The sequence below is a fragment of the Phyllobates terribilis genome, unplaced genomic scaffold (genome assembly GCF_046119375.1).
Source record: "Phyllobates terribilis strain yellow unplaced genomic scaffold, ASM4611937v1 Scaffold_13__5_contigs__length_258822181, whole genome shotgun sequence".
NCBI lineage: Eukaryota > Metazoa > Chordata > Amphibia > Anura > Dendrobatidae > Phyllobates > Phyllobates terribilis.
The window spans coordinates 179,181,085-179,194,352 of record NW_027362773.1 but is presented as its reverse complement, the minus strand read 5'-3'; the positions used below and the strand labels follow the sequence as shown (position 1 = coordinate 179,194,352).

Genomic DNA, 13,268 nt, shown 5'->3' with positions numbered 1-13,268 from the left:
ATAATACTGCCCCCTATGTACAAGAATATAACTACTATAATACTGCTCTTATGTACAAGAATATAACTACTATAATACTGCCCCTATGTACAAGAATATAACTACTATAATACTGCCCCTATGTACAAGAATCTAACTACTATAATACTGCTCCTAAGTAGAAGAATATAACTACTATAATACTGCCCCCTATGTACAAGAATGTAACTACTATAATACTGCTTCTATATACAAGAATATAACTACTATAATACTGCCCCCTATGTATAAGAATATAACTACTATATTACTGCTCCTATGTATAGGAATATAACTACTATAATACTGCCCCTATGTACAAGAATATAACTACTATAATACTGCCCCCTATATACAAGAATATAACTACTATAATATTGCTCCTATATACAAGAATATAACTACTATAATACTGCGCCTATGTACAAGAATATAACTACTATAATACTGCCCCCTATGTACAAGAATATAACTACTATAATACTGCCCCTATGAAACTAACATTAACACTAAAAAAAGTTTGTGTTCGGGTACCCGATCCCGAACCTGAATGGGTCCCCGAACATCCCTGCTTTCCCACGCTGTGAACTGTGTGACAGAGAGGGAAACAGAGGCTCTGATCAGCGGTAACATCATTACCGCCGGTCAGAGCGCTGCAGGATCACGCTGTCAGATGTCAGCGTGATCCTGCAACTGTGACTATGACATGTGGTAAAAAGCTTACCGCGGGTCATAGGCATCGGCTGATGACACTACTACCACTATCAGCCGACGCATGCTGTCACTGTAAGCAGCGAGTGCAGGCGCCACTGATGGGAGTAGCCGCCTCTCATCAGTGGGTGCCTGTGCTCCAAGTGAAAAAAAAGAAGTTAAAATTAATAAATAAATATTAAAATAAAAATAAAAAACACATTATACTCACCTGCACCTAATCCCCGATGCCCTTGTCCCCTGTAAAAAAGAAAAAAATAATAAACCACCATAATGCTCACCTACTTGCTATAATCCAGGTAATCCACAGTGTCCCACGGCGATCCCACTTGTAGAACAGTCACATCGGGAGATGCGACTGCTGTATTTGGCAGCTGGCGATATACTTAAAGGAGCATAATCGCTCCCACACTGTATAGCGTTGAGCTGCTGTGAGAGAGATCTCACGAGTTCATCAGCTGATGAGCTCTGGTGATCTCACTTACGGCACCACTACTGCGTGAGAAAATTCTCACACAGCGGTAGTGCCGTAAATGAGATTACCGGAGCCCATCAGCTGATGAACTCCAGTGACCTCTCTCATGGCAGCTCAGCGCTATACACTGCACGAGCGATTATACTCCTCTGTCAGTGTCAGCCTGCTGTCCTGTAGAGCAGTCACATCTGCTGATCTGACTGTTCTACAAGTGAGATTGCCATGGGACACTGTGGATTACTTCAGCAGGTCGGACAGGTAAAGAATATGGTTGTTTTTTATTTTTGATTTTTTTTACAGGAGACCAGAGCTTCAATGGAATGGGCATTAGGTGAGCATTTTTGTTGTTTATTATTTTCTGTTTTTTACAGGAGATGATGGCTTCAATGGAATGGGCATTAGCTGAGTATAACTGTGTTTATTATTGTTAAATAAAAAAGTAAAAGTGTGTTTTCTTTATTTCAAATAAAGGATTTTTTCTGGCGGTGTCTTTATTTCACTAATTTTATTATGGGGTTAGTAATGGGGGCGTCTGATAGCATAGTGGAGGAGGTGAATTGTTCAGGAAAAAGCAACGTGTGTGAACAGAGAATTCTGGTTTCTCATACACTTTGCTGGTACTGCCAGAAGCAGCTGAAAATTTGCATAAAAATCTGCTGCAAAATACGCAGCAAAACACAACATGTGTGAACATAGCCTTATGGTGTTTTTTTTTTTACTTTTTACAGGGGACAAGGGCATCGGGGATTAGGCGTAGGTGAGCATAATGTTTTTTTTTATTTTTATTTGAATAAAAATTTATGCTTTAACTTTTTTTACTTGGAGCACGGCGTCTACTGATGAAAGACTACTCCTCCCATCAGCGGTGCCTGCACTCGCTGTTTACAATGAAAGCAGGTGTCGGCCGATGGGGGTAATAATCCTATAAGCAGATGCCTGTGACCTGCGGTAAGTTTTTTAGTGCGGGTCACAGTCACAGCTGCTGGATCACGCGGACATCTGACAGCGTGATCCCGCAGCGCTCTGACTGGTGGTAACGAAGTTACTGCTGATCAGAGCCCCTGTTTCCTGCACTGTCACGCAGATGACAGCGTGGGAAACCACAGATGTTCGGGCTCGGCCGAATTTTGCCAGTTTTGAGGAAAACGCACTGGAATCCGAACACAAATCCGAATGTGCAATGTTCGTGCTGACTTTGAGATTGGCGATCATTTTCCGGACATGTTCGCTCATCTCTAGTCACTATAGTTTTTATGGCGTTCACCGTTTGCTGAAATACAAGTATTGGCTACCATTCTTCTAAATCATAAAGGTCTGACCTTTTGGCTTCCAGCAGAAATCTGCAGCAGTTTATGGGCCCAGACACAACCCAGAAAGAGCACAGGTCAGCTTGAACCCATAGAACTCAAATAATCTGTGGATTCGCTGCAGAAGATTGCATCAGTTAGGGAAGGGTCACATGACCTTGGGGGTGGCTGAATGGGCTTCCCATAATGCAATGTGGTATAGTGCAGCCAATCCGGAGGAAGCATCATAGCCTGTATAAAAGGCGAGGCAGGGAATGCAGCAGGGATGATAAAGTGAATCTGGATAGTGAGGGGACGTCACAAGTCAGCAATAGAGAAAAAGGAGAAAAACCATAAAACACTGAATAGACATTGCAGACAGTGTGTGACAGCACAGGAGTGAAGAACGGTTCACATCCGGCTATCCATAGCCAGATAGCAATGTCCAAGTGACTTCAGTCTGAGGCTGTGTTTGTCTTAAGAGCTTGCAAAGTTTTGGATACAGTCCTAGGAAACCTCAGAGCGTTACAGGTCAAGGTGTTGGATACAGTCCTAGGAGACCTCAGAGTGTTACACATGTTGTTGGGCAACTGGAGGCTCCAAGATGAATCTCAAAACACTCATAAGATTGGGGATTAGATTGAGAGTTCGTTGTGGTCAGTGACTGATGTGAATGGTGACAATCTGTGTACGTCGCTGTGGAATATGTTGGTACTATAAAAGCAGTAGAAAATTAATAAATATCCTATACTACGCTAGATTTCCCTGGTTTCCAGTGATAACATCACCGTTCTCAGCCTCCAGTGATGACATCACCGTTCTCAGCCTCCAGTGATGACGTCCCCGTTCTCAGCCTCCGGTGATGACGTCACCGTTCTCAGCCTCCGGTGATGACGTCACCGTTCTCAGCCTCCGGTGATGACGTCACCCTTCTCAGCCTCCGGTGATGACGTCACCCTTGTCAGCCTCCGGTGATGACGTCACCCTTCTCAGCCTCCGGATATGACGTCACCCTTCTCAGCCTCCGGATATGACGTCACCCTTCTCAGCCTCCGGTGATGACGTCACCCTTCTCAGCCTCCGGTGATGACGTCACCCTTCTCAGCCTCCGGTGATGACGTCACCCTTCTCAGCCTCCGGTGATGACATCTCCGTTCTCAGCCTCTTGTGATGACATCGCCGTTCTCAGCCTCCGGTGATGACATCACCATTCGCAGCCTCCAGTGATGACATCACCGTTCTCAGCCTCCAGTGATGACATACACATGTATTATCCGCCGTCCTCACCTCAGGTAGTCTCTGCGGCACAGGATCAGATTTGCCTTGGTGTAGAGCGTGGAGCCGACCTCGCCCAGGCGGCAGTCGCAGCAGGCGCATTTCAGACAGTCCTCGTGCCAGTACTTGTCCAGGGCTTTCAGCAGGTAGCGGTCCTTGATCTTCCGGTTGCAGCCGGCGCAGCCTTTCTGTTTCCCCTTGGGCTGCACTGAGAGCATGGGCACTCCTAGGAGAGAGGAGAGCGGACACGTGAGGATGGCGCCACCATACATCTACGACCAGGGCCCCATCGCAGCCTCATGTGTAGCTCCAGGGGCCACACTTTTCATTTCTTGTAACAAGGAAACTCAAGAGCTGAAGCGGCCGCCATGGCACCCACTGATGATGGAGAAGCCCAATAAAGCATGGCTTCATGTGTTCACAGGGATCTCTGGAGTTATATAAATAGGAAGAAAGGAGCAATATCCACAGGGACCGACTGACCAGAACCACACTAATGCCTGGTCCATCAGTACAAAGCAGGTATCACATGAGCAATCTATAGGGGCGTTCAGACATGAGCAATCTATAGGGGGGGTCAGACATGAGCAATCTATAGGGGCGTTCAGACATGAGCAATCTATAGGGGCGTTCAGACATGAGCAATCTATAAGGGGGGGTCAGACATGAGCAATCCATAGGAGGTCAGACATGAGCAATCTATAGGAGGTCAGACATGAGCAATCTATAGGGGCGTTCAGACATGAGCAATCTATAGGAGGTCAGACATGAGCAATCTATAGGGGCGTTCAGACATGAGCAATCTATAGGGGCGTTCAGACATGAGCAATCTATAGGGGCGTTCAGACATGAGCAATCTATAGGGGCGTTCAGACATGAGCAATCTATAGGGGGTCAGACATGAGCAATCTATAGGGGGGTCAGACATGAGCAATCTACAGGGGAGGTCAGACATGAGCAATCTATAGGGGGGTCAGACATGAGCAATCTAATCTATAGGGGGGTCAGACATGAGCAATCTATAGGGGGTCAGACATGAGCAATCTATAGGGGGGGTCAGACATGAGCAATCTATAGGGGGTCAGACATGAGCAATCTATAGGGGGTCAGACATGAGCAATCTATAGGGGGTCAGACATGAGCAATCTTTAGGGGGTCAGACATGAGCAATCTATAGCGGAGGTCAGACATGAGCAATCTATATGGCGTTCAGACATGAGCAATCTATAGGGGCGTTCAAACATGAGCAATCTATAGGGGCGTTCAGACATGAGCAATCTATAGGGGCGTTCAGACATGAGCAATCTATAGGGGCGTTCAGACATGAGCAATCTATAGGGGGAGTCAGACATGAGCAATCTATAGGGGCGTTCAGACATGAGCAATCTATAGGGGCGTTCAGACATGAGCAATCTATAGGGGCGTTCAGACATGAGCAATCTATAGGGGCGTTCAGACATGAGCAATCTATAGGGGCGTTCAGACATGAGCAATCTATAGGGGCGTTCAGACATGAGCAATCTATAGGGGGGTCAGACATGAGCAATCTACAGGGGAGGTCAGACATGAGCAATCTATAGGGGGGTCAGACATGAGCAATCTAATCTATAGGGGGGTCAGACATGAGCAATCTATAGGGGGTCAGACACACCCGGCTCCTCCACTCCCGGATCCTCCACACCCGGATCCTCCACTCCCGGGTCCTCCACTCCCGGATCCTCCACTCCCGGCTCCTCCACACCCGGCTCCTCCACACCCGGCTCCTCCACACCCGGCTCCTCCACACCCGGCTCCTCCACACCCGGCTCCCCCACTCCCGGCTCCCCCACTCCCGGCTCCTCCACTCCCGGCTCCCCCACTCCCGGCTCCTCCACTCCCGGCTCCTCCACTCCCGGCTCCCCCACTCCCGGATCCTCCACACCCGGCTCCCCCACTCCCGGCTCCCCCACTCCCGGCTCCCCCACACCCGGCTCCCCCACTCCCGGCTCCCCCACTCCCGGCTCCCCCACACCCGGCTCCCCCACACCCGGCTCCCCCACACCCGGCTCCCCCACTCCCGGCTCCCCCACACCCGGCTCCCCCACACCCGGCTCCCCCACTCCCGGCTCCCCCACACCCGGCTCCCCCACTCCCGGCTCCCCCACTCCCGGCTCCCCCACTCCCGGCTCCTCCACACCCGGCTCCCCCACTCCCGGCTCCCCCACACCCGGCTCCCCCACACCCGGCTCCTCCACTCCCGGCTCCTCCACACCCGGCTCCCCCACTCCCGGCTCCCCCACTCCCGGCTCCCCCACACCCGGCTCCCCCACTCCCGGCTCCCCCACTCCCGGCTCCCCCACACCCGGATCCTCCACTCCCGGCTCCTCCACACCCGGCTCCTCCACACCCGGCTCCCCCACTCCCGGCTCCTCCACTCCCGGCTCCCGCACTCCCGGCTCCCCCACTCCCGGCTCCCCCACTCCCGGCTCCTCCACTCCCGGCTCCTCCACACCCGGCTCCTCCACACCCGGCTCCCCCACTCCCGGCTCCTCCACTCCCGGCTCCCGCACTCCCGGCTCCCCCACTCCCGGCTCCCCCACTCCCGGCTCCTCCACTCCCGGCTCCTCCACTCCCGACTCCCATGTGTGAATGTTGGAGAGACTTGTGCCGGACTAATCCTTTTTCTCCCTGTGCTCCCGGCCGGATCCTCATGTTTTCTCTGAAACGCTGGATTGTATGTGCGGGTAATGCACCGGGCAGTAATGGTGTTCCAGGCTGGGTTCAGGCTGCCCAGGTTATACCATACACAGACTAAGTAACTTTAGGACCCATGGATGAAGGAGAACGGCACAGTATGCGCTATATACTATAGGGCTCATTGACGCCCAAGGACACCTGCATATTGATATGTTTACAGAAGGTTCTGCCCAGGAGGTAACATCTCTGATTTCAGCTCTGGATCCTCAGTGTGGAGCAACAAACACCGAAGTCTGAGAAGACTGGAATGTGGCCGACGCTCCGGGCAGCGTTCCCGCCTTGTTCACGCCGCCGCTTCTATTCATTAAGTGGTTCTTACCCGGGTCGGCCGCAGATTGCTCGGGTGTCTCACCACTTCCCGCGAGGACCCTCACAGAGCAGTAACGTGCGCCTCGTAAACGGCGTGAGCGCTAATGGCGGCTCTCTGCTCCTGACATTTCGCTGCCGCTCTCGGAGGCGTCTTCGGGCTGACACCGCTCGTGATGTGAGGACACTTCTTACAGTAATCAGTGACCGCCGCATCTAAAAGCCTCCAACAACAGCACTTAAGGCGAACGCCGCGCATCGATCCATTTCATAACTAAGTAGCCGCACTGCCATGGAGACGGGTCACAGCGAAACCTCTTAAGGCTTTAAAAGTCGCTTTTCTGGAAATCTCTCCGGCGCAGCTAATGATTTAAGATGCCACTCTCCCCGTCTGCGCGCGTCCGCGCCTTCCCTCCACTTAATATATTTAAATGGTAGAAGTAAATCTATTCACCGACCGCGGGAGAAACGCGTTAACTAGCGCTGCCCCTGACCTGCATTCATCTCCCAGAATCCTCCTGCGCTGGAGGCTGCGGAGCGGCACAATTTACCGCTTATTGTGGAGGTGTAGGAACGGTTCTGTCAACGCAAAGTTTATTACAGACGTGCGCAGTATAAGAGCTCGTGTGCGCCAGGTCTACAGACAACGTGCGCCAGGTCTACAGACAGCGTGCGCCAGGTCTACAGACAACGTGCGCCAGGTCTACAGACAGCGTGCGCCAGGTCTACAGACAGGGTGCGCCAGGTCTACAGACAGCGTGCGCCAGGTCTACAGACAGCGTGCGCCAGGTCTACAGACAACGTGCGCCAGGTCTACAGACAACGTGCGCCAGGTGTACAGACAACGTGCGCCAGGTCTACAGACAGCGCGCGCCAGGTCTACAGACAGCGCGCGCCAGGTCTACAGACAACGCGCGCCAGGTCTACAGACAACGCGCGCCAGGTCTACAGACAACGCGCGCCAGGTCTACAGACAGCGTGCGCCAGGTCTACAGACAGCGTGCGCCAGGTCTACAGACAGCGTGCGCCAGGTCTACAGACAACGTGCGCCAGGTCTACAGACAACGTGCGCCAGGTGTACAGACAACGTGCGCCAGGTCTACAGACAGCGCGCGCCAGGTCTACAGACAGCGCGCGCCAGGTCTACAGACAACGCGCGCCAGGTCTACAGACAACGCGCGCCAGGTCTACAGACAACGCGCGCCAGGTCTACAGACAGCGTGCGCCAGGTCTACAGACAGCGTGCGCCAGGTCTACAGACAGCGTGCGCCAGGTCTACAGACAGCGTGCGCCAGGTCTACAGACAGCGTGCGCCAGGTCTACAGACAACGTGCGCCAGGTCTACAGACAGCGTGCGCCAGGTCTACAGACAGCGTGCGCCAGGTCTACAGACAGCGTGCGCCAGGTCTACAGACAGCGTGCGCCAGGTCTACAGACAACGTGCGCCAGGTCTACAGACAACGTGCGCCAGGTCTACAGACAGCGTGCGCCAGATCTACAGACAACGTGCGCCAGGTCTACAGACAACGTGCGCCAGGTCTACAGACAGCGTGCGCCAGGTCTACAGACAGCGTGCGCCAGGTCTACAGACAGCGTGCGCCAGGTCTACAGACAGCGTGCGCCAGGTCTACAGACAACGTGCGCCAGGTCTACAGACAACGTGCGCCAGGTCTACAGACAACGTGCGCCAGGTCTACAGACAGCGTGCGCCAGGTCTACAGACAGCGTGCGCCAGGTCTACAGACAGGGTGCGCCAGGTCTACAGACAGGGTGCGCCAGGTCTACAGACAGCGTGCGCCAGGTCTACAGACAGCGTGCGCCAGGTCTACAGACAGGGTGCGCCAGGTCTACAGACAGGGTGCGCCAGGTCTACAGACAGGGTGCGCCAGGTCTACAGACAGCGTGCGCCAGGTCTACAGACAGCGTGCGCCAGGTCTACAGACAACGTGCGCCAGGTCTACAGACAGCGTGCGCCAGGTCTACAGACAGGGTGCGCCAGGTCTACAGACAGGGTGCGCCAGGTCTACAGACAGGGTGCGCCAGGTCTACAGACAGGGTGCGCCAGGTCTACAGACAGCGTGCGCCAGGTCTACAGACAGCGTGCGCCAGGTCTACAGACAGCGTGCGCCAGGTCTACAGACAGGGTGTGCCAGGTCTACAGACAGCGTGTGCCAGGTCTACAGACAGCGTGCGCCAGGTCTACAGACAGGGTGCGCCAGGTCTACAGACAGCGTGCGCCAGGTCTACAGACAGGGTGCGCCAGGTCTACAGACAGGGTGCGCCAGGTCTACAGACAGGGTGCGCCAGGTCTACAGACAGGGTGCGCCAGGTCTACAGACAGGGTGCGCCAGGTCTACAGACAGGGTGCGCCAGGTCTACAGACAGCGTGTGCCAGGTCTACAGACAGCGTGCGCCAGGTCTACAGACAGCGTGCGCCAGGTCTACAGACAGGGTGCGCCAGGTCTACAGACAGCGTGCGCCAGGTCTACAGACAACGTGCACCACTGTGAGAAATTTGGGTCAATTTCAGGTTTCCGCAGGATTTGTGAATCTGCCCCAGAAGGTTGTTTTTTTTTTTATGAAAGGAAGAGTGAAGGTCAAGGTCGACCTCAGGGTTATTGGCCCCAAATGCCCCGGTAACGAGGGAGATGCGATCTTGTTACCGAGCTGTGGGTGAGGGGCCGGAGGAGGCGATTGCTGCGCCCTTCCCCCACCATACTCAGCCAGATACCATCTAATAACGCCGCGCTCTTTAAATAAAAGGGGAATTTCTAGCCGGGATTTGGAATAAATATTTCCATTGAGACGGCTGATAGATCTTCATACAATCCTAATGAAATCTGCCGCCTTGTATCAGCCACCAGCCGCTTATCTGCCGCCAGATTTGCCGCAGTTTTCATCTCGCGCCTTAATCATCCAATCTAGAGAGAAATTAAATTTACCTCCGGAAACTTTTAATTAGCGACGGAAGATGAAGAATATAAAGGCAGAAACTTATCGGCGGGATCTCGGTGCACCTGTCATCTGCGCCTCAAAGAGCCTCCGAAGGGGCGACGCAAAGTGACGGGAAGGACGCTCCTCGGTCACAGCGTTACATTGTGGCGGGGGTCAACGTTAACCCTTCAAAGGCACAGTGAAGACCAGGAGGAGGAACGACCTGTGCGGTCAGACATGCAGGAATGGTGGCGTAAAATCTATGACCGGACCCCAAAACTAGCATGCACCCCTCATACACCAGGTGCCTGGCGAGACTACAGCCTCTGCCCTACTGGATAGATGACCTGAGCCCCTCGGAGTTCACACCCGACCTGATTGTTACTTATGTGCCCAAATCTATAGGCACTATATGGAAATAGCAATAGGAGGGCATCAAGGGAAGGTGCCGCACAGAGGGGCACAGGCGTCCTGAGGGTTTGTTACAATGTATCCAGACTAGGAAATTCTCTCCGTAATCTCTCATCTGCTGATAGTTTGCAACATTGTATCAGAGCAGATGACTTGTATCAGTCTGGACTTCATACAATAGGAAATAAGGGTCAGATATGTAACAGGCATGTCCTCATCCACTGACAGCAAGCAGAGATCTGATAATACCAATGTAAAGTATAGGAAAAGCCGTATCCTCCACTGACAGCAAGCAGAGATCTGATAATACCAATGCAAAGTATAGGAAAAGCCGTATCATCCACTGACAGCAAGCAGAGATCTGATAATACCAATGTAAAGTATAGGAAAAGCCGTATCATCCACTGACAGCAAGCAGAGATCTGATAATACCAATGTAAAGTATGGGAAAAGCCGTATCATCCACTGACAGCAAGCAGAGATCTGATAATACCAATGTAAAGTATAGGAAAAGCCGTATCATCCACTGACAGCAAGCAGAGATCTGATAATGCCAATGCAAAGTATAGGAAAAGCCGTATCATCCACTGACAGCAAGCAGAGATCTGATAATACCAATGTAAAGTATAGGAAAAGCCGTATCATCCACTGACAGCAAGCAGAGATCTGATAATGCCAATGTAAAGTATGGGAAAAGCCGTATCATCCACTGACAGCAAGCAGAGATCTGATAATACCAATGTAAAGTATGGGAAAAGCCGTATCATCTACTGACAGCAAGCAGAGATCTGATAATACCAATGTAAAGTATAGGAAAAGCTGTATCATCCACTGACAGCAAGCAGAGATCTGATAATACCAATGCAAAGTATAGGAAAAGCCGTATCATCTACTGACAGCAAGCAGAGATCTGATAATACCAATGTAAAGTATAGGAAAAGCTAAACCATCCACTGACAGCAAGCAGAGATCTGATAATACCAATGCAAAGTATAGGAAAAGCCGTATCATCTACTGACAGCAAGCAGAGATCTGATAATACCAATGTAAAGTATAGGAAAAGCCGTATCATCCACTGACAGCAAGCAGAGATCTGATAATACCAATGTAAACTATAGGAAAAGCCGTATCATCCACTGACAGCAAGCAGAGATCTGATAATACCAATGTAAAGTATAGGAAAAGCCGTATCATCCACTGACAGCAAGCAGAGATCTGATAATACCAATGCAAAGTATAGGAAAAGCCGTATCCTCCACTGACAGCAAGCAGAGATCTGATAATACCAATGCAAAGTATAGGAAAAGCCGTATCATCTACTGACAGCAAGCAGAGATCTGATAATGCCAATGCAAAGTATAGGAAAAGCCGTATCATCCACTGACAGCAAGGAGAGATCTGATAATGCCAATGTAAAGTATAGGAAAAGCCGTATCATCCACTGACAGCAAGCAGAGATCTGATAATACCAATGCAAAGTATAGGAAAAGCCGTATCATCCGCTGACAGCAAGGAGAGATCTGATAATGCCAATGTAAAGTATAGGAAAAGCCGTATCATCCACTGACAGCAAGCAGAGATCTGATAATACCAATGCAAAGTATAGGAAAAGCCGTATCATCTACTGACAGCAAGCAGAGATCTGATAATGCCAATGCAAAGTATAGGAAAAGCCGTATCATCTACTGACAGCAAGCAGAGATCTGATAATACCAATGCAAAGTATAGGAAAAGCCGTATCATCCACTGACAGCAAGCAGAGATCTGATAATACCAATGCAAAGTATAGGAAAAGCCGTATCATCCACTGACAGCAAGCAGAGATCTGATAATACCAATGCAAAGTATAGGAAAAGCCGTATCATCTACTGACAGCAAGCAGAGATCTGATAATGCCAATGCAAAGTATAGGAAAAGCCGTATCATCTACTGACAGCAAGCAGAGATCTGATAATGCCAATGCAAAGTATAGGAAAAGCCGTATCATCTACTGACAGCAAGCAGAGATCTGATAATACCAATGTAAAGTATAGGAAAAGCCGTATCATCCACTGACAGCAAGCAGAGATCTGATAATGCCAATGCAAAGTATAGGAAAAGCCGTATCATCTACTGACAGCAAGCAGAGATCTGATAATGCCAATGTAAAGTATAGGAAAAGCCGTATCATCCACTGACAGCAAGCAGAGATCTGATAATACCAATGCAAAGTATAGGAAAAGCCGTATCATCCACTGACAGCAAGCAGAGATCTGATAATGCCAATGCAAAGTATAGGAAAAGCCGTATCCTCCGCTGACAGCAAGCAGAGATCTAATAATACCAATGTAAAGTATAGGAAAAGCCGTATCATCCACTGACAGCAAGCAGAGATCTGATAATGCCAATGTAAAGTATAGGAAAAGCTAAATCATCCACTGACAGCAAGCAGAGATCTGATAATACCAATGCAAAGTATAGGAAAAGCCGTATCATCCACTGACAGCAAGCAGAGATCTGATAATACCAATGTAAAGTATAGGAAAAGCCGTATCATCTACTGACAGCAAGCAGAGATCTGATAATACCAATGCAAAGTATAGGAAAAGCCGTATCATCCACTGACAGCAAGCAGAGATCTGATAATACCAATGCAAAGTATAGGAAAAGCCGTATCATCTACTGACAGCAAGCAGAGATCTGATAATACCAATGTAAAGTATAGGAAAAGCCGTATCCTCCACTGACAGCAAGCAGAGATCTGATAATACCAATGTAAAGTATAGGAAAAGCCGTATCATCCACTGACAGCAAGCAGAGATCTGATAATACCAATGTAAAGTATAGGAAAAGCCGTATCATCCACTGACAGCAAGCAGAGATCTGATAATACCAATGCAAAGTATAGGAAAAGCCGTATCATCCACTGACAGCAAGCAGAGATCTGATAATACCAATGTAAAGTATAGGAAAAGCCGTATCATCCACTGACAGCAAGCAGAGATCTGATAATACCAATGCAAAGTATAGGAAAAGCCGTATCATCCACTGACAGCAAGCAGAGATCTGATAATGCCAATGCAAAGTATAGGAAAAGCCGTATCCTCCGCTGACAGCAAGCAGAGATCTAATAATAC

The 13,268-nt window shown here is 50.3% G+C and overlaps 1 protein-coding gene across 3 annotated transcripts in view; it reads right to left on the bottom strand.

Moving 5' to 3' along the window:
• Positions 1-13,268, bottom strand: part of LMO1 (LIM domain only 1) — a 301,575-nt gene that overhangs the window by 144,549 nt on the left and 143,758 nt on the right. For all 3 annotated transcript variants that reach the window (XM_073659077.1, XM_073659076.1, XM_073659078.1), the window contains exon 2: positions 3,778-3,991. In XM_073659077.1, coding sequence (XP_073515178.1) covers positions 3,778-3,991 — 214 coding nt within the window. The remainder of the gene's footprint in view (positions 1-3,777; positions 3,992-13,268) is intronic.